The following is a 22292-nucleotide window of genomic DNA, read 5'->3' as shown; positions in this document are numbered from 1 at the left end:
CGCCATAACTTTGTGGGAATTATACTATTAGAATAGTGTAGTCTTTCCCTCTCTCCCTTCCCTCTGCTGGCAATCCACCCTACTCCCCCCTACCTACTAATCCATTGTCTGTGCCCCCCATTTAAAAGGTAATCTCTGCATTAGTGTTCTTTATCCTAGCCCTAGGAACCCCAACTCCAGGACTGCTGGGCACACTCAGTCCAGAAAAAGGTTGTTGCTCACAAGGAATTTAGGAAAGGTGTTCTGACGATGTTCTCTCTGAGACAGGGCACTTCTGATTTTTCCTAGAAAGACATTATGTCCCAGAGTGGTCTCATACTGGATATGTGGTCACTTCTCATAGTTTCTGTTTGGGAGTTTCCTTATATGATATCTTATGCTACTGCAAAAAAAAATGGTCTTTTCACAACAAAGTCATAGAAAACACGTTTACAGTTAAGATCCTGGTTTTCCACGCCCTTCCTTCTCTCTTTCCATCCTAAGGGATACGTTATCCCTTGGGTTTACACTGGTGAAAGCGGCGATAGGCATTTTGGCACGTTATATACTGAAAATAATATTTATTCTCAGAATGAATATGGAAATCGCTTATGTCGCCATCCTGCATGGGTGGGACCCTGCACCTGGTGTGGAGTGGAGCACATCACTGTCACAGGGTCATTCGATGGCTTTTACCGAGCAAGGGCACATCAGCAGCTGCGATGCATTGCGCCACTGTGGCGTTAACTACAGCCACAGACGGAGTGCACATTAAAAAAAAAAGAAACGCCCTTTTTTTGAATAGAGCCCTGGGTAATTACCCTGACTATTGTTCTATGAGAAAGCCTCATTTACAGCCTTCTATCCATTTTGGATCTAGACACGGCAAATCACTGGAATTAAGTGGTTCAGGCAATTGGCTTTCCAAATGAAGACAGGACAGAAAAAAAAAAAAAAAGTAATAACATTGCTGAAAAATCTCTACTCCTGAGTTGCCCGTGTTGACAGCCAAGGCTCACCTCAAAGAAAGGATCCTGGGGAGGAGTTTTTCTGACGGTACCTTCTTCCTAAACAGAGCCCGAGGACAATGTGTGACAGTGTGCTTAGGGACTGCTTCCCACTGTCGGCACTGGGAGGGCCCGTGTGCACAGCCCACAGGCGAGGGGTGGCCGCCCCGCAGGTGTGGCGTGAACTGTGCTGGGTCCAGCAGGCACGGAAGCATCCGTCTGTCCTGCCCTAGGGGCCGGGCTGGGCGCTCTGAGGAAAAGCTACAGAAATGTTGCTCACCTTGGGAAGTAAGCTCTCAGGGCGGGGTCCGTGGTCCTCCAAGTTGCCACAGAACATGAGATCGGTTATGAGGTTTGCCATTCGATATGGAGTAAAATGGGAAATTACTGGACTACTTACCCCCAAACGAAAAAAATTAAATGAGTACCAAAGAAAAGGCAAAAATCACGACAAAAGGGATGGCCCCCAAATTTTTACTTACATTGAGTGAGGATCCCGGTTAAGGCGTTTTTAAAATTCTCCTTGGCCTCCTCCATCTCTTGCTCATGGGTGGCTTTTTCGTTCATCAGCCGGCGGACGTGGCTGTTGGCCGACTGCACCATTGAATAGAACTGGTTGGCGGAACGCCGATTCACCTCCCCTCGCTCAATCCAGGACAGCAGCACTGTGATGGCCTCGGAGAACTTGCTGTCGTCTGGAAATGGAAAGCCACCAAGTCCGAGTCACGCCAAGGCAAGATTTTGAGGTTCCCCTCAAAAGGCAGAGCACGGTCCATCCTAATGGGTACATTTTCAGAACGTGACACGTGAGCCTCCCTGAGACTAACGGCTCCATCCTCACTTAGCTTGTCTTCTAGCACCTAACTCTCATCACAGAGCCATCCCAGAGTGGTTCACCCTCCCATCCACCAACTCGATGAGCTCAATTTTAGGAGCTGTGTTCTGGGCACTCCTTGAAATACAGTACAGCCTCTTTCTTCCATCAAATGCAGATTTCCCTTTTTTTAAAGACTGGCTGGAAAAACCGTTATTCACCTATTTGGCCTCCACTTCATCTTTTTATTCTTCTGTCAGAAATATCACAGAGTGATACTAGTTTTGACTTAGAATCTGCTGAGTTAATGTCCAGATGTGGACGACAGATCAAATTACTTTTAAAAGCGGCTGTCATGTAAGATATGGTTCCCAAGGTGGTGGTAAGGATAAGTTAACTCTTGTTCATCTACAATTCAAAATTAACTTCACTTGAGGTTTAATATAACACATTTGATTAGGCAGAAAAATAGAATATTTCCTTGTTTTCGACAAAAGAGGACCTGTTCCCAGGGTGGTTAGTGTTGGCTTTCGAAGGCTAAGGAAAAGCCATTTGAACCTGGTTTGGGGTGGGGGTGGGGGGAACGGGAGGTTCCTCTTGTAAATCAGTGATAAAGTGTACTTCAAAGAAAATGAATAGATTTGCTTGTTTGCAAATAGCTCCTGGAACAGATCTGTGTGGTACGTATGGCTTGGAGGTGGAGAAAAAGCAAGTTTGAAGGTGGTTAAGTTAGTTAGAACAGGAAGCTATATGTCAGTTATCACCACATTGACCCATTCCACTGCTCAAGGCTCACTGCATACTTTCCAGACAAATTTGATGACAGAAGCCTTTCACTTGTATTATTCTATCCCGAAAAAAATGATTTAAGAAATAAATCCTTGAAACTAGCACAACATTGTAAATTAACTATATACTTCAATAAAAAAAATTAAAAATAAAAAAAATTCTACATTTTCTAAGTAAACTGAGTGGAGTCTGAATTTGAAAAATAAGGAGCAAAATTAGACTAAAAGATAGATTCTGGGGTGGGGGGAGGGGATAGCTCAGTGGGAGACTGCATGCTTAGCATGCACGAGGTCCTGGGTTCAATCCCCAGTACCTCCATCTAAGTAAGTAAGTAGGTAAGTAAATAAATAAATAAGCCTAATAACTGCCCCTCCTCCAAAAGATTAATTCTTATTCATTTATTTGACAAATACTTAGTGCCTACCAAGCTCCCTCCACTAGGGGAATATCAGAGATACCCTTATGCATTATGTGTGTGTAAATATAGTTTATATATTTTCATATATTGTTTATATATATACACATACATACATATCCATATATACACTCCAGATGAACGGATAGCGGGTGATACATATTTGGTAAAGAAACTTCATTTTATTTTACTCACCAGATGTTTTGTAATCAACCATCCTTGTTAGCATTTAACACATCACACAAAGCCTCCGTCTGTGAGTGCGGAGTGCTTTGTGAGTTTCTCAGAGTGCTGTAGAAACACCATCAGTACCCGTTTTCCCCCCAGAAGTCCCCTCCCAGACTGGGCAAGACCTCCCTGCAGTGGCTGTTGCCTGCCCAGGGGACAGGTGCACTGAAGGAAGGCAGGCTCACCTGTGAGTACCAGGTCCCGTGGGTCCCCTGGAGACTGTGCTGTTGACAGGCCACCATCCTGTGCCCTCTCTCCCAGGGCAGAGGCAGTCCGGGCTTGGGGGATCAAGGCTTTTTTCCTGTGCAAACCTGCCCCCTCTGCCCTCACACCTTCACCCCAGGAGACACCTGGCCTGGGGAGGGCCCACAGGGCAGCCTGCTCGGGGCAAGACTCAATTCTCCTGCAGATCTCAACCCACAGCCAGTGTCACGGCTGTCGCACACAGGTTTGTTATGCCAGGATTTCAGTCTAAGTTCAGACCTCAGTGAACTCCAGCTGCATATGGTTCTTATCTCATTTCAGGGACCAGGGTGGCTTGTGTAAGACAGAATCCATCACACAGCTTAACACCGCGTTCAGCCCGCAGCGAGGCCCATAATTTAGCCTTATGCCTGCGGGAGCCCCAGGGCGGCCCTTACAGTCAGAATAAATTCCACCTCCCTCACACTCTCCACCTCTCTCCCTGCAGATATATGTTAGCAGAATGGGCCTCCGAAAAGACAGCAGAAATAAACCTAACGCTTATAAGAAATCTTTTTTTTTTACCCCCTCTCTTAAAAAAATCACAACAGAAAAGAGAACTCTGACTTCATGGACCATTTTTCCCCTTTGCTGTGACTTTCATCTCTACGTAACACAAAGAAAAATCTGGACATTTCTGTTCCAGGGCTTACAAGGAGAGAGACAGCTCACAAGGCGGTTCCATCTTTCACTCGCATACGGGCAGTGTTTTTCTTTTCTGCTTGTGGTCACTCAGTTCATTAACACCCTACTTTACAGTCAGGAAGGGCACGCTTAAATTTTAAAAATGGATGCTTGTGCGAATGATTTAAAAGCCAGATTTTATTGTTCATCACTTCGAGACCCAAAGCATAAGTTTACCAGCAGATGAGAGTCAATTGATAGTTTTCAGAAACAGCAATCTTAGGACTGAGCAATGGAAAAAACACAATTTAAATGGACAAGAGACTTTCTAATATTTTAACAACAGTGGGAAGAATTCCATTTTCTTAATAAATATAAATACAATAAATAAAAAATATACGTTATATAAATATGGCTTAGTATTTATAGTTTTGAAAACTCCTAACTTCATCCTCATTTCTGAACTTTCTGAGGCAAGTTGATATATGACTATGTACTGACATTCAAATAACGGTGAAAACATTAGTTCACACACGACTGGTAAGTCTAGTCAGTATCTGTTGCCCTGTAAGTGACGTTATGTTAATTAAGACGAAGTCAGCAGCTCCCTCCGAATGGGCTACAGGAGTGTGCTGGGAGCAGCCATTTTCAATACCCAACTGTAAATTTGACTTTGTATTCAGTGGAAAGATCACTGAGAAAACAGGAAACAGTATAAACTAATTTAAACGGGATTTAGATGGCAGCATTATTAGGGCTAGTCATGTGGAAAGAAACGAACACTGCTCGTAAAAATCACATCAAAGACGCACTTAGAAAAATTCCAAGTACTTTCTGCGAACATGCTTCGGTTTAACTCTGAACATGAGTGCCCTTTAGAAACTAGAATCTGCAGATATGCCTTCTCCACAGTAAGAACTGGAAACACTGGCATATTATGGAGTGACTGTGGACCACTTGCTCATTAACAACTGCCCAATGTTTTCTAATCAGTGTCCTCACCATGTCACACCTGGGTTACTGCAAATGCTTGCTCCAAGGCCTCCTCTGACTTGATTTTTCCCCTTCAATCCATTCCCCCTTTCCTTTGTCATATCCTCTCTGTTAAACACCATGGCCTTGCCTCCTGACTTTTGCACGTGCTATGCACTCATCCTAGGGGCCCAGGAGCTCTGGTCTACTTGGCTCACTGTTATGCTTCCTTCAAGAGTCAGTCTAAGTGCCTTTCATAAAGGAAGCTTTTCTGTAACCCTAGCATTAATTTGGCGTCCCCGTGCTATGTTTCCACAATTCCCTACACAGCCCACTATTACAACATTAGTCACTCTGTACGGTAACTGTTGGCTCACGTATGTGTCTCGAGTTTGGAGGGGCTACCATGACAATAAAACTTCCAAAACATATTTCAGTCTTCTGCTCACTCTGAGCTTTTCCCTCTGCAGTTTAGTTTTATTTCATGGCACTCTCTAATAGATTCGCAATGATTAACACTGGAAAGTCGCAACAAATTCAGTGGTCAAAAGTCGGGAAACACTAGTTGATAACAAACATTTTAATTTCACATTGAAAAGTATTTTCACATTGTCTACCAGAGATAAATGTTCTCTGGGCACTTAGGCTGGTGGGTCTTTTTACCCTTCAGGCCTCTGAGGTTATTCCCATTGGCTATGAAAGTGAAGAGTGATGTCAGATAACTACACAGAAGCAGAGCCTTCCACAGGAAGCTAACTAGCTTATTAAAGGACTCAAGGCGGGTTGTACAGCTCAAGTGGTAGAGCGTGTGCCTAACATACACAAGGTCCTGGGTTCAATCCCCAGTACCTCCTCTATAAATAAATAAAGTAAACCTAATTACCTCCACCCTAAAAAATAAAAATAAATAATAAAACTTTTTTTTAAAAGGTCTCAAAAGTCTTTTTGAAAGCTTTTTTTTTTAAAACCCTGGAGAGATAACAACCGTTTCTGGCTTTGTGAGGAATAAATAAATGATAATGGTGATCAGACTTCAATGCCACCACCTATCTCATTCCATTTCTGGTTCCTTTGGAATTCAGCAGCCTCCCTCCCTCTCCCTCTTCTGTGTTTACTGGGCAGGAGGCACACAATAGGCATTTAAAAAGCTGTGTATGGGAGACACCTTTGCTGTTCGAAGACCACAAGCACGAGCCTCATCTGGGGGCTTGCTGAAGAGGCAGCCTCGCCCTCACTCAGGCCTCCTGACTCGGAATCTGCATCCTCGCCCACGTGTTTCACACACACGTTGAAACTGGAGAAGCTGTGGAAGAATTCACTCAGCGAAAACCAGGGAAACTGGTTAGGGGCGCATCTAACTTAAAAGATAACGGAAACCTGAGATGGAAAGTCACGTTTGAGACAGCAGGAACATGGAAAGGATTTGATGTGATCCTCATGAGATTTGTGAATTTCTGTCCCCAAACCCTCCACCTCCATTAATAGCTGCTTAAACATTCATCACCCTCATCCTAGAAAAAATGTGAAAAAAAAAAGTCAAAGACTTGGAAATGGGCATAGACGTGACTGCAGATCCTTTCAGTGGGATGCTGGGCGTAGATCAGAGGACCCTGCCCACCCCTCCGCTGGGATTACCTGATATTACAGGGGTGTGAATTTTTAACTGTCTTTGACCAGGCTATCTTAACAATTCTTTAAGGAGCGAACATAAACTGTGGAAAACTGATACCCGTGCAAATAATTCTCTGTAACAATGTAAATGAATTTCTGTCCAGAAGAACATAAAAATCTTTATAAAGCAAACTCTTCTGAACTGGTATGAACATCCTACTCACTCCATCATTAATGAATGAGTTAAATCAAATCACTGCACATGCTCGTGTTACATCTGTCAGTCGTGATTCCACTGCCAGAGTATCCTTTAGCAACCACTGAACTGCAAGGGGCTTGAAGGCAGGACCCCGGCTGTGGTCGTACCCGAACCCCAGGGCAGCGCACAGAGCACAGGGCCCAGCAGGCAGGTACTTGGTGAACTTTAGTGTAAGTGATGTGCAGACAAGGAAGGGGAAAAAGGAATCAAACTGGTAAGTAGTGTCTTCTCCTGCTCTGTGTTCAGCGGGAGATCTGGGCCCGAATTTCACAACAGGTGGGTGAGACCCCAGCCATGAACACTGGGTATGGAGAACTCAGGTGGGCTGGAGTAGCTGGATTTGCGGCCGGGTCTCAAAAGGAACAACAGGAAGGGCAATTCCACGTTTGAACAAAATGTCTCGAGAATGAGGGCAAAAAAGGAAGACATTCTACATTTTTCTTTCCAAATAAATGGGGACGTATACACACACACACACACATACACAATCTCTCCAACAATTTAGTACCTATTAAAATAAGAAAATTCAGCCTGGCGGCGTGGGGAGGGGGGTGGCTGTAAAGGCAATAGAAACATGCACTAATTAATTCTGCTTTGGGGTCAGGCAAAACGTTTCTAGATGAAATGGTCCATCTTGCCTCTATGAAGATCGATACCCCGGTGGAGGAAGTGACTCTCCAACGGGCTGCCTGCTTCGTCTTTCCTTAGCCCCAAGAAGGAAGTCTGGCTCTTAGCTAATGGAACGTCCACTTGGCTCATAGGGTTATTGATTTTTACTTTCTTAGAACCATAAATATTGACAACCATCTCAGCAGAATGCTGGCAACCACTTCTGCCCTCTCTCCCCCTGGCAGGTTGATCGGGGGCCTTTCTGTATGCAAATCAGAGACTAGTCCTTGGAAGTGATGAGGGCCGGTCCCAGGAGGACTGTATCCTGGGTGACACGTCACGTCCCAAGGATGCTGCTTGCAGAGCTGCCTCTAAATCTCACCTACACAGAGAGGAACTCCTCATTTCATCACGTAATGAAAGATTATGTGAAGCTTTCCAAAGTGGAGGAAAGTATACAAAAACTTTTAAATGCTCTTGCCAGGAGAAATCCCCAGTGAACTAGGATATAATCTTTCTTCACTGTTTAATCAATCTCTTCCTCCCACAGTCCAAACACAGGGTTCCTCCAGGGGTGGATGGTCCATGTTAGACACACAGAAATTCATTATCTCATCTGCCTGGTGCTACTGTTTCCAATAAATTGTAATTATGGTGTTATTGAGTTCCTTTTCTCACTTTCTCAAAGCCGTGCTATAAACTTTGGATCTGTGAGCAGTTACTTCCCAGTCAGTCTTCATTAAGTTGAATTGTCTCAGAACAATGTCTATTTAATCAGCAGGGTGCTCGCTAATTGTCTTTTTTAGAATTTGTATTAATGTAACAGACACTGGGCGCCCAGTGCATTAGACAGTAAATTACAACTCCGTGCTTCCTCTGACTTCAGGAAGCCCGGGATCTGGGGTTACCTGGCCCCAGAAGGTCGCCCTCTCTCAGCCCACCACTGCCCAGTTGGGTTGCTCATCACTTCTGGGACAGCACGCTGTCTTTCCTGTGCACTGTAGTGGGAAGGGCCTTGAAATTGCGCCTATCACTCAGGAAATCTAAAGTCTGTGAGGCAGGGGTTTGCACGCTGTTCTCTTTCCCCTCAGTGCTTAGCACAGTGCCACACATATGGTAAAGGTCTCAGCAAGGCTTGTGGAGTGAATGGAATGGTGGCCGAGGGCACATCCCTCCCCTACGCTTCTGATCATGCCGGCTAGCACTGCTGACCAGAAACGCAGCAAGCTCATAGCTCCAGCCAGCTAAGGAAGAGAGAAAGGAATTAATCTACTGAGCACCTACTATGTGCACACTTTTAACACTGGGCAGGAGATGGAGGGCCTCATGGGGCACCAGACAGACTTGGCTAGTACAGATTTTGCTAGATAACGCTGATTTTCAAAAAGAAAATGGTAAGGATAAACAAGTGCAATGTAAAATGCGGAAAAAAATGTTCGTAATAAACCTGAGATGGCAAGATTTCTCAGGGGAGGAAAAAAAATCAAATCCAATTAGGTATTTTCAGATTGCATTTCCATTTTCTTTCTGATCCAGGCTTTTTTACCTTAAGTCTTGATGGCGTTTTATATCCTCACATCAAGGAAATCATCTTCGGGGAAACAGCTTCCTCGGCTCCTCCTGTCTGGCTTTGCAGCGTTATAAGGAGCACAGAGTGGATTTCCTCTCTGAGGCAGCCAATTTCCTAAGCAATTAAATGCTGTTTATATTCCAAACTCTGTGCTTGGGTTGAAATTGTCAAGCTTGATATTACCTGACTGTTGCCTGAGATGTATCCCCAGCTAGTTCACTCTACTGTAACTGCCATCTATTAAAATTTCCAATCTGTTCTCTCCTCAAGGGATCACACGGTACTTGGCAAAGGGGCAGGTTCTAAATTCTGCAAATTATACTCATCTGTATAAGTATATATTTTTGAAATGGCAAGGTTTGCAAATTATTTTACCAAATTGACACCCCAATCTGCTATCTTCCAACAGGAAAGGCAATGCTGCATCACACACAGCATAGACACTTCCGTGCTGGTTTCTTAAAAAGAACACAATGTAGATGTCAGGCTTTCCTGAAACTCCCCCAGGGGGTCACAGCGCCAAGGTGCTAGGTTTTGTCACTTTTAGGTGTGGCCGAGATCGAATGCAGTTTAGCTGATACAGCTCATTAGCTGAGACTACACAATGTACCGGATATTAAAGGAAAAAAATGGTGTGTTCCAAAATCAACATTCCACTATTGAGAACACTGCTTTCTCATTCTGCCCACTCCTTATGGATTCCAGTCTGAATGGAAAAGTGATGAGAGGATGTCTGCATTTTATATGCTTTTTATTAAAGGGACAGCCACAGCCTATGTATTTATGACTGAAAGCAGAACATGCACTGAGAGCAGCAGTAAGAAGCACTCAGTGGTTATGTCAACTGAAGAAGGTGCTAGAAGAATGAAGTCACGAGCCACTGCGGTCGCTGACCTTCAACACACCCTGAGAGGAGTTCAGGGCGGAGATCAGGAAGGGGGCCCTCTGTGTTCTGGGAAAACTGGCAGAACAGGCCTCCAGATAGATACTTTCAGGAGAAAATTTTATGAACCCAAATTCTTGCATCGTCCCGTCCTTAGAAAAATACTAAAACCCTCGACCAGGATACCTGTTCCTCATGACTAGCAGCAACCTCCTACCACGAGGTGTGCTTGATTGATTACACGTACCCTTTGCCAAAATCACACACATGCCGACCCCTCCACCCCCCACCTCTTCAGAACAGTCCCTCGAGCCATCTGAGAGGTTGTCTCCTCAGTTCTGGTCCTCGGGAAGACACTGAATAAACTCAACACACAGCTCTTAACGATAGGCATTTTTTCCAAGTCAGTACATTCAGTGGGGCGTTTCAGTGGCAGCTGCATCTGACTGGGGTTCCCAAGGCTAGAGCAGGGGATGAGGGCTGGAAGCAGAAGTCTTTCTTTTTTTCAAGTTTTTTAAAAAGAAATGGAAGAATAGAAGTCAATTACCTATATCTTCCTAAAAATAAGTTTTGGGGAGCTTTTCATGTTTCCTTTAGTGAAAACACCCAATCTACTTTACACACTGCCAGCCATGCCCTAAAACACTCAGAGAATCAACCGCATCTCTCCTCTCCTAAGAAACCGTTAATGGCTTCTCCACTGCATATGGGAGGAAACCCAAATCCAGCGACAGCCCTCAGGCTTCACTATCTGGCCCCAGACTGCTTTCTCTGTCTCACCTCACTGACTCTTACAAACCCTCAAGCAGCAGACACATTCCCCAGAGGAGGGGCCTTGCCTGTCTCCTCCTTTGCCGAATTCCCCTCTGCTTCCTCGTGTCTTTACTCCTAGGGCTCCAGCCTCTAACAAGAAATGTCTTTAGGCCCTTTCTTCTCCCAGGTGGGAAAACTTTGTTTATCCTGCGAAGTTCCATTTCCGCCTCCTCCGTGAAGACTTTCTCGACACCTCTATCAACATCACTCACACTTGTCCCTGAGTTCCCAGGGCCGTTGTTCATGTATTGGTTGACAATCATGTCATTGGCTTTGCATAACAGTTAATCGTTTACTTGTAGACACCTACATGTGGCCGGCGATCGTGACCTATGTTTTCTCATTAAAACCTGACACACCCAATGGACGGAGGAGCGTCTGACGTCACTTGCCAGTAAAATGCACCCACGTTGCTTGTGTCAAACGACTTTGATCAATAACAGAACAGAATTCACACGTGTGTCATCCTAACTTCCAAATCTGGCCCCTCCCCAATCATCTGTAGTTCTGCAGGGCAGGTACTAAATCTCCCGGGGCCTCAAACCTGAGAGAGGAGCCCAGCAAACAACGAGAGAAATGAAATACACTCACTTCTAGCTCTAATTCTTTCATGGGTGTTAGGAGTGTCCCTTCCACCCCATCTCTGAAGATGGGGACTCTAGCCTACATTTCTCTTCTATTCTGCAAGGACCCCAGTATCATTTCTAATGTGCCTTTGGGGACGCTTTGTTAAGAGTCTAGCAGAGATGCCAACTCTCTGGATCTGGAAGAGCACGGAGGGCACCTGCCTGCCCGCAGGAGGAGACACTAGCTCATCCAGCATGGTTAGTAGTAGCCTGCTTTGGGGTAGGGCAGGTGACTCTCCTGCCCCTCTTTCCCTGAGTTTTGTTCAGTGAAGGCACACACACACTGGAGGAGAACGCAGGGGAGAACCCTGGGCAGGGGTAGGGCTTATCCAGGCAGCATGATGAAGCCCAGGTGGCTCCTGCTGCCACGTGACCCCGTGCACACGAAATCAGCATGTGAAGGGTTAGGAGAGACACCCAGGGCCCCGGCGCCTGGGGATCGCGTCGTTTCTCCGGTGGCGGGCGATGGCTAGCGCCGAGGCTGCGGAAGAAAAGCGGGGGCTCCTACCTTTCAGCTTCTCGGCCAGCAGCGTGGCCTCGTGCTCCGAGTAGTGCATGATGGGCGGCGGCGAGGGCGGCCGCAACCGGTCCTCCTCCAGCTTGCGCCGGTGCCGCTCCTCGCGGGCGCGCATCCTCTGCTTGCATTCCCACTCGTAGAAGTCGTCCCTGGCCTGGGCGAAGTCCACGTGCAGTCGGCCCGAATCCTTTTTGTCCGTGCTGGACCCTAATCGCATCCGGTAACCTGAAACCGGCGGGAGGGCTGGTCACATCACACTGTGCAACGAGGGCACCGCACAGTTGGGTCCAGGCGCTCAAGGCAAACCTTACTTCTTTGTCCCTACAAAGGACACCCTTCCCAGAAGAGGTGGGAAGCTGTTGTCCTTATCTTCAGCAATTGGTAAAGGTAAGTCTATGGCAGATTTCGGGATGAACACACTGCTGGGAGGTGTCTGCAAGCCGCTGTGACCAAGAGGATGATCTCAGGAACCAGGGCACCTTTCCTAACTCCTTCTTCCCTCTGGCTTCCAGGAAGCTCAGAAACAAATTTGGCATGTAGCTTTCCCTACCCACACCCCCTTACTATTTTATGGCCACGATTTTATATTTTCAATTTACTGTTAACTCCATTGGATAAGCTTTCTTGCATTCTTTTTAGAAAAAGGTGGAGTGGGAGTAAATAAAGAGTATCCGTGATATTTAAAAAGTGAAGCAAAGTAAATTCCACCACACCTCACTCACAGGCTATTGCTTCATTCTCCTAGAAAATGCTGTTGCACTGTTTCTCTCTCAGCAGCTGCAAAAGCCACAATTACCAAGGCAATTTTGCAGTGCTGTTTTATTTCCACTTATCCTCGGGGGCACGCAGGAGAATATTCTACCTTCAATCAGGGGGACTTAAAGCCCTCCAGCACTTCGTCTGGTGCTAGGCAGTGCACAGATCGTCCATGCAATCTCTGAAGGCCACGGGAGCCCGAGCGAGAACCCAGAGCCAGAGCAAAAACATGGGCCTGGGAAGTCTTTGGGGGATTTACTGTGAGCTCCCCAACTTATAAAGATTATGAGCAGAAACTTGATCTGAGAAATCAACACAAACAGAACTGAAACCAGAGCTCCAGCCTAACTTCAAATGAAGGAGGCTTGGCTTTGAGGTTGCTCTACAGTTCGGGGTACTCAGATTAAAAAAAAAACAACAAAAACATAAATTCAGGTCCCAGCAGGGTCCTGGCTGTCAGGGGCTGCCAGAAGAGAGAGCAAAATAAGCACTTTTGTTGCGCAGGGACTTTACAAATAAGACGCCAGTCTGAATTGCTAGGTTACTCTGTGCTGGTATTCAGGGCTGTGGGTAGATTTCGATGGATTATTTTAGCATTTGGGGTTGAAACTCAGCTGAAAATCCCAGTAGCAGCTGGCTTCTCCCCAGGCGGGTACTTCACACTCTTGAAAAGTTACAAATATGAAACAGTCTCACATCTTGATTCCTGTTATGCCCTTCTCACTCCCAGGTTTAAACGGCGTTATCTAAAAACGGGAAGATGTTAACAGCACCTGTCAAAAACGCAAACATCTGATCGCAGAGGAGCAGGATTAATGCTCAAGCTCAGTGTACCTTGGTTGTGGGCCATGTAAATTTAACAAGTCAGCGGGCCACAGTGACATATACGGAACAGCAGAGCAGGCGGAACGGCCTAAGACTGGCCAGCTGTCCCAACTAGCCAATCGTCTTTCCCCTGCCCCTGTCCAGAGCATCACTTTTCAGATATTTCTGGTTCCAAAAAGCACCCTCTTTTTCACAAGAACATCATCGTTATGGCCTTAAAAGAGCCTCTGATGAGGCTGGGTCTAAAATTAGCTTGGCCTTCAAATGTGCATGTGGTCCTAAAATTAGACAGGCCTTCCAGCTGGGCTCCGGCCTGCAGGAGCTCGCACGCAGGATGGGCAGCCTGCCTTACTGCCCCTCCCAAGCAGCCTTTCCGATCTGCCTGGAATGATACTGCAACCTTCCCAGGATGGCCCAGGCAGAGCTGGGGGACACCTGTGCACCCAGGCAGGGAGGCAGGAGGTGGGTGAGGCCTCTGCTGTGGGCTCCTTCTGCTGCCAATGGGCAGACCAAGGAGCAGTCAGGCAGGGGCCTGGCTGGGAAGCAGGACCAGGGTTGGGAGTTGGAAAGATACAGCCTCAAGGCGTAAACTGAGGACTTTCATGTGCCTAAATTTGGGACTGTTCATCTTTGGCAGAGTATTATGAGGTTTCTGATTGGGTCTAAACGTGGTGCTATGTCGGCGTGGAAAAGCACCTTTGATTTACTGGAACCCTTTCATTTATTCAGCTGGGGGTAAAGTCATAGTTGTCTTGGGAAAGCTGTGATTAGAACCCAAATTCCCAGAGCAGGGTTCCTGAGAAACAAGAATCAGTCCTTCTTTATCATCCTCAGGCCATTTGTGTTAAAAAAAACAACCATTTACTGATTGGTTCCCATGTTGCACGTGCCCTGCCAGGCACTTAATATCCATTATTTTGAGTTACTCCTCATAACAATCCGATGAGGTAGGACTATTATTATCTCGATTTTGCAGATGAGAAAACAGAGGCTGGAGAGAGGTTATCTTGCCCAAGGCATGTGAAACCCAGTGCCATGCACTCACCAGAATCCCCAGATGTCTAATAGATTACTCTGATGCTATATAGCTCAAGAGTATGGGAAAAATATGTGTGCTGGAAAATATTTTTATTCTGTTTTGTCTTCTGTCTCCATCTTGGAATGTTTTCAATTTTTTTTTCCATTTGGTAAGGTTTTATTGGAATAAGAGTTTTAAAGTTCTCCCTATCACTGTTTAGCTCCGGAAAGTCTCTGTGGTGTTGGAATAATCCCAAAGCTTCTGGGGTTTGCAAGAGAATTTCATGACAACCGGGGCTGACTGCAGAAATTAAGTAAATCTGGTAGTAATGCTCAGGTTTTTGTTTTTGTTTTTTCCCTATTCTTTTTCTCACCTTCTCCCACTAGCATTGCCTCTGGAAGAGTGTGCAGAGTGACAGGCTAAAATATGCAGAGGGAGGGTGAGAGGGGATGGCAGTAAGTTAAATCTAAGAATACATCCTTCTGAAGCCACGTATCAATACGAGCTCTGTAGTTCTTAAGATTTGGCAAAGGCCTTGCTGACAGGCCCCACACACTTGCTCCAACACCCACGGAGTCGAAGGCAGCATTAGGCCTAATTTCTGCATCTGTAAAAATCTCCCAAATAAATGGCACTACAGAAGCAGGGACGTGGGGGCGGGCTTAGCCAAGCTAAATGCACTGGCAAATGGGCAATGATTCAGGGCCTCCTGCTAGGGCGCCAGGGACGACTGTCCGCTACGGACTGATCATGATGGGGTGCCCTGGTGTCTGGAAAGTGAACCACTTCTGAAAAAACTGAAATTATGCTGGGAGAGCACTTTATTCCCCCCCAGGGAATTACATCCAATAATAGTAATGGTCCTCGGTATTCATAATACTGCTTTTCATCTAATAAGCACTTGAGAACATTAATTAGAAACCTGATGGAATTCCTAAAGGCTGGATGGTGGGAAACCATGTCTGCGGGGAAGAGGTGCATTCACAGACTTAACACTGAGCTCCGAGCTCTGGGCAGCCTCCGAGCTCCGGGCAGCTCCAGCCCCAAACCTGAAGACTTCACTGTGCATGAAGGTAAAAGGGAATATGCTCAGATTAGCATCACAAAACATCACAAACTACCGAGGAAACCCCTTATGTAAGGCGAAGTACCAGAAAGGTAAATGGCTTTATCAACCATGAACTCCTCGGCAAAGCGGATGTGACAGAAATTCTTCTTGCTTTTCCGAATCGCTGTAATGTCACCGCACTGCTCAAAGACTTCCTGGATGATTTCCTCGGTAGCGTTTTCTGGTAATCCTCCGACAAACACCGTCTTACACCCAGGAGGTCGCTCTCTCGTGGAGGGAGGGGGAAGATCTGACAATCACAACAAAACAGAGGGTTTTGCTTTTTATTTGCGCTTTTTCCCCCCTGGTTCACCTGTCAGAAGTAAAAGTCGCAGAGTAACTTTCTCCATTCTGAGTTGTGATGAATTTCTAGACTGACTTACACGGATGGTGGGCTGTCCTGTTTTTCAGTTCCTTCCCTCCTCCTCTCCACCTTTCTTTACTCTCTCTGTTCGTTTCTACACAGAGTGGCTGTGCTCGTCCGCAAACAGAGATAAAGCACATGTTAGCATAATTTCATTTCTCCTTCATAATATGGAAGCCCAGAAAACCAGGGGGAAAAAAAAAAACCTTCACGAAGTACAAAGCATGATGAAATGAAAACATGATGAAAAACCGAGGCTTGTTATCTGCTTTGTCTTGTTGGGGGATAACAGAGCCGCAAAGGCAGAACACAGAAGCAGAACCTGAAAGCACACACAGCACTTACTGGGCTGGGAAACACTGGTTTGAAAAGAACACTTTTTTTTTTTATTATTATTATTCACATTTAAATGAGCAAACTATTAAAGTTAGGGGAGGCTGTCTAAAAAGATACACTGTATACTGTCACAACGTTTTACCTAGTTTATATGTAGATTACTAAAGCTATCTCTTGAAAAGCCCACTTTAAAAACGCAACACTGATGACTGTGAATTAAAAAAAAAAATCCCAGCTAGTTAAGTCCATAAACTTAGTATCCGAGGCTACATTAAAAAAAAAAAATTCGGCCTATTTATTTCATCAAATGTATGTTTCCTTCAAGCGAACACAATTTGGCCCAGAAACTCTGAGATGCAGGCTCCCCCCAAAATCACTAACTGCCAAATTAATTCCATTTTCCATCTAGCAAAACGCATTTCAGAGTTTTTCTCCCACATTTGTGAATATGGATGGAAGTGCTCACATATTTCACACTCTGATCGGCAGCAAAGGCTAGACTCCATTGCCCGCAAAAAAAGATCCTTAATGCTGGTATGTTTCCCCAAATCACACATGCTGCCTTCACGGTGTCAGTGCAGCTCCTGGGCAGACACAGGGACCCATATATCTGTTCTAAGCTAGGGACAAAGGCCTTCTGTAGAGTGGATGCCTATTCCCTTGTACCTAAGTGGGAGAATTTTGAGGTACATCTGAAAGTGAATGCAACACTATATTAAAAAAAAAAAGAAATTTAAATTTATGATCAGATATTTCTCCCGGATATCACTTACTTGGATTTTGAGGGAAAAGAGTACAGCTTTTGCAGTGGATTATTTCTTTGACGACGGCCACTTCCGTCGGCGGTGGGGGTGGCACCAGCCCCAGGCCCGGTATCATTGGGTTAATTGGGGTGATCCCAGTCATCATGTTGAGGCCTGGATCAAAGCCTGGGACACAGATCGAGTCTGCAAAGTACACAAGATAACATTTTGGCTGGAGGAGCTTAAATCAATTTTTGTTGTTACTTTTGCTATTTTCCTGCAAAGATTATTTGGCTTTATGCTTTTCTATTTCGTAGGGATTTCTCCTGGTGTAAATAGAGCATTATGGAAAGCCATTCCAGAAAGGTAAAACGAAAATAAAAGATGAACTTCACACTACAAGGAAAGGAAATGATATTATTTAAAATATTAACGTGGCAGAACAGAACACAGCATATCAAAGGGTAAAACCATGCACCATGAAGCTTTGCTATTATTGTGAATTCGATCTTCTGTTTCTTAACTTCAATGCAGATGCGATGCCTTATGACCCAGGATGTGGGAAGAATGCCATTTAACAATGAAGTGCCCAGTGAATCCAATTATCAACCTGGTTTTTATCAGAAGAGCCTCCTTACCCAAAGGACCTAGATTTGGAAAAGTTCAGTTTTATATGTGCATACTTTATAATGAGGCAGTCAGGTCCAACCTAACCTATTTCCCCCAGGAAATAAAAAACAAAGGATGCTTATAATTACTAAGGCTAGGGTTAGATACATGCTGACATAAAATTAGCTGTACACATATCTGAGTCCTATTGGACAATCCCACTGTCTCCCTATAACTCAATCAGCAAAGAATTGACCATCCTTCTGAAATCTTTATTTGTTGTAAAAAAATTTACAAATTGATGCCCTGCATTAAAAAAAAAAAAATGAAAGGGCACAAAAAAGATGGGTTTGCCAATATAAACACTGAACTGTTTTTTTTAGTGTGATGATAAAGCAAGTCATTTCAAAGGTGATATCCAGGGATATTTTTTCTTTTTTTTTAATTAGTAAGACCTTTCTAAGTGCAGGGACAGTTAAAATGTACTGCACTTTCTGTAGTAGCTGCCAGGGGGTCCCCCTCCTGAGAATGTTTGTTTACAGAAAACAGATGCTCTCGCTGGTGGACAGGTAACTTCTCCCACGTGGACAGACAGCAGCACAGATGCCACCAGCAGTAGCCACGGTGGCCCTCCACCCTGGTCCTCAGGGATGAAATTTCCTTCTCTTATTTTCCTTTTTTCCCCCAGTTATTCTAGCTCATTCCGATTCTTCCCTCCTGCCCCCTCGCCTTTGTGGCTCTCGTGTACAGCCTGCGCTTTTAGGCCCCTGCATGGCCTCACTCTGCACACCTGTGCTGAAAGGGCAGGTGAGCCCAGAGGCAGCTGAGGTGACAACTACAAGCTCTGTTTATTTACTAAGACGCTCCGGGGGATTCAGGGCCGGCACCACCTTTTCCTTTTCTAAGAAGTTGATTACAGCTTTCCTCCAGCTACCTTGGATATTTCCTCTCCTCCTCTGGGTTGAACAGAACAGGCAGGATAATCCTGATCTATAACCCCAAGAGGACTGCTCTCCCATTTATGAGGAAATAAATCTATTTAATGGGATAGCGCCCCAGCGTGACTTCAGTAAAATGAGGTGGGGTTTTTGGTCTGGTTTTGGTTTTGGCTTTAAAGAAGCCCTCAGTGTATATGCCAAATAAGCATTCTCTTCCAGACCAGTCACCTTGACACTCTGCACATTTCTGTATTTCTGGTTCTCAGTTTCTTCATCTCTTACAAGGGGTTTTTGACTGGATAATGTCTTGGAGCACGAGCCTTGTCGGACTCCAGGATTCTGCGCTTGATAATTGCTCAAAACAAAATGAGATCCAAGTGACATGAAAGTTTGCAAGGGAGAGGCAAGACCCAAACTTAGCAGTTCAATTAAATTTCCAGCATCACAAAGTGAACAAATGGCAGAGTCAGAACTAGGGCCCAGGTCTCTGGCTCCTGATCTATACATGCCTCTTTTAACCACTTCAAAATTTCCACCTAGAATGACCCAACTTAATCATGTACCTACTACAGGCCACTATTAAAAATGTACTCTACTCTTTAAACAAAAATCAAGACATATCCTTGTGATCCAGATGCCAAGTGTAAAGGAGGGGTTCCAGAGGAGAATGGCTTTCAATGTCAACGTCACTGAAATAACATATTGGCTTCTAAGGGGAATAGATTAGAAATAGAAATATTGGCAGTGGGAGTCTTGGCATGCTTATGCCTTTATCGAACTTCACTCCGTACATGAGATTTGTCTGTTTCTTTCCTGGCCTGGCCCTTGCTATTGTTTGCCAACACAGGGTGATTTAAGGCTGAAACCACTCAGGACTGCAGACCCTGAAATGAGAGCTCCGTGAATTATAATAACCAGATGTTCCCCAAAAGGAGACAAGGAGCCTGGCCCTTGCAGTCTCATTTAGTTGTAGCAGACTTCTGTTTTCTTTGTGAAGGCCAAATAAATAAATACATCTACAGAAATGGGGACAAAAGATACTGCTTTTGAGCAGAAGATTTTAATTCACGACAAGAGTTCCTTTGCTTTTTTTTTTTTTTTACCTGAGACATTAATACGAAGAGACCGTGAGCTTTAATGCAATCTGCGTGGTGAGTGCAGTCGTTTGAAAAGAGCTCAGAAAGGAATTAATACTTAAATTATGTTGGACCTCAAAGGATCTGAGATTCAGTATTTGAGAGGAAGGAGTGGGAAGGATTTGACTTGAAAAAAATATATGAACCCATCACTTTTTTAACAATCTATGAAGAGATGAAAATTGTTTTCTCAAACAGCATAGGAGCCTACTATGGGTAAACTCCTTGAAGCAAATGCATAATTTTTGAAAGTCTGATAAAGACACATGCCCAGGAAGACAAAGGTGAGAGGAGAGAGTGTAATTGCTAAGAGTCAGTTCATTGTCTTGCTTAGAAAAGCTGCCCCTGTGAACTTAAGAGATAGTGGATTCTAATTCCACCCCCGGAAAAGAGGGAGGAGGCTGAAATGGCAGCAAGAAAAAAATCCAGCTAAGCATATAGTAGAACTTTCTTTTAGAAACTGTACTTAAACCAGAGGAAGTGTTCCTTACTTCAAAGCCTGCGGCCCTGCCCCACTCCTCTCTGTGTGGCCTGCTCCAAGCACCGTGGAAGCCAGGCCAGAGCTCAGCAGATGTTTCTCTCCCCAGCTGGACAAGACAAAAACTGGAACAAAGATCCTGTTGACTGAATCGCAGTCCAGCATTTTATCAATGAGATGAGCATTTTTCAGAGGGCTGGTTGGGGTTTTGTGTTCAGGGCACCAGAGGGCTGGCAGTTGAGTTCATTCATTCATTCATTCACTCAGCATTTTCTGGGCACGTTCTCTTCCTGGGATCTGGAGTTACAGAGGTAACTGTAATACATCCCCCACTTGGGGAAATCCCAGGGTTTGAGGGGAGCATGAGAGATGGGCGCCAAGCTCAGCAGAAGAGCTGAGAAATGTGAGCGGAGGAGGGACTGAAACAGCCGTCCAGGGAGGGACCTGCCAGGGGGAGCATGATCGGCCGGGAGAATTGCCCATAGTTATCCCCGGCTACAGCGCGGTGAGTGTGGGCCTGTGTGGCCATGTTATACTGCAGGGTCACAGGAGTCAAAGCAGATCGGACAGGATCTTGCCATTCAAGCTGAGTGTGTTTTGACTTTATTCTCATGGGACGGCAGCCACCGAAGGTCGGATGTGCGCTCTGCAGGGCTGTGCGGGCTGCCTTCCACCCCTCCCGCCCTCTTTGTCTGCTGTCCCTGGTGGTGGCTTGCCCCTTTTCTGCCCTTCCCAGTCAATGCCTCAGGAAAGGGTTTCATATTGAAAGTGAGAACTAGCCCCCACTTGAAACAAAGGCAATAGAAGCCTGTCTCCGGGCAGGGCTGGACCTAAGTGGGTTAGGCGTGGGCTGGACTGCGGTTGAGGGGACAGAGGTGAGCTGTCAGTGCCAAGAACAAGTGCGGCCCAGAAGGCAGGACACGGTGTTCCAAGGGAATAATGAGAGAAAAGAGGTGGGAATCGGGCCAACCAGTAGCACTGTAGGCCTGGGGATGGGTAGAGACTGCTAACAGCAGACAGGACACAAGGCCGGGCCAGCCAGCTTTGCCAGGGGACCCTGCCCGCAGGCCACAGTCTGGGATGGGGGTGCTGTGGTTTAAACTGTGTCCCCCTGAACAGGTATGTTGAAGTCCTAACTCCCCTGGTGCCTGAGAATATGACTTTATTTAAAATGAGGTCTTTGTGGGTAATCACGGTAAGATAAGGTCATACGCAATGAGGGCGGGCCCCATCTAACGGGACTGGCGTCCTTACAGGAAGAGACGCAGACAGACGCACAGAGAGAACGCGCCAGGTGACTGCAGTGATGGAGCTGCAAGCCAAGGGACGCTGGGGACTGCTGACAAAAGCCAGAAGCTAGGAGGAGGGCATGGAACAGATTCTTCCCTGGAGCCTACAGAGACGACAGGACGGCCCTGCGACACCTTGCCTGCAGGCTTCTCGCCTCCGGAACGATGAGAGAAGACATTTCTGTTTTAAGCCCTCCCAGTCTGCTGCACTTTGTTCTGAGCCCTAGGGCACGAATACAGGAGGTGGTCTCACAGCAGGAACTCTGGAGGGGGTGGCAGCTGACCCATGCCTTAGAAAAGGTGGCTTCTATACATGCGACAGGCGTATAAAAAAGGTATTTCCATAACATACCTATTGGGATCATAAACACAAAGATAATTCTCAATATTCTCTTAGAAGGAATGTTCAAAACCAGTCCCCTGCTCTTAGGTTTCCCCTCTATGAAAAAGCAAACCTTGAAGATCACCCCGTATTTGTCGAGAACAAATCAACCATGTAGATGATGAGTTAACGTACTAGTGTACTTTATAAGTGAATGCCTACAAGCAGAATCTTTAAGAGCGCAAAACTGAAAATGCTTTTGTGATCCTTCCAAAAAGACCCAAAGGTGGATAGGTATGTTTTCCATTTAAACCCAAGATGCATATCCGAAGTGGGCTCCCAGAGCTCGCCTGTGCACACGCTATAAACAAAGACCTCATTCCATCAATAAAACCCTCTGTGTCTGCTTTG

At 45.6% G+C, this 22292-nt stretch overlaps 1 protein-coding gene across 8 annotated transcripts in view; it reads right to left on the bottom strand.

Annotated features, from left to right (window-relative positions):
* The window catches only part of ENOX1 (ecto-NOX disulfide-thiol exchanger 1), a 512379-nt gene that overhangs the window by 133822 nt on the left and 356265 nt on the right, over positions 1-22292 (bottom strand). For all 8 annotated transcript variants that reach the window (XM_074378219.1, XM_074378216.1, XM_074378220.1 and 5 more), the window contains 4 exons: positions 17140-17313; positions 15710-15916; positions 11951-12184; positions 1469-1681 (listed from right to left, as the gene is read on the bottom strand). In XM_074378219.1, coding sequence (XP_074234320.1) covers positions 1469-1681; positions 11951-12184; positions 15710-15916; positions 17140-17313 — 828 coding nt within the window. The remainder of the gene's footprint in view (positions 1-1468; positions 1682-11950; positions 12185-15709; positions 15917-17139; positions 17314-22292) is intronic.

Source organism: Camelus bactrianus, chromosome 14, assembly GCF_048773025.1.
Source record: "Camelus bactrianus isolate YW-2024 breed Bactrian camel chromosome 14, ASM4877302v1, whole genome shotgun sequence".
NCBI lineage: Eukaryota > Metazoa > Chordata > Mammalia > Artiodactyla > Camelidae > Camelus > Camelus bactrianus.
This window is presented reverse-complemented; position numbering and strand designations above follow the sequence as displayed.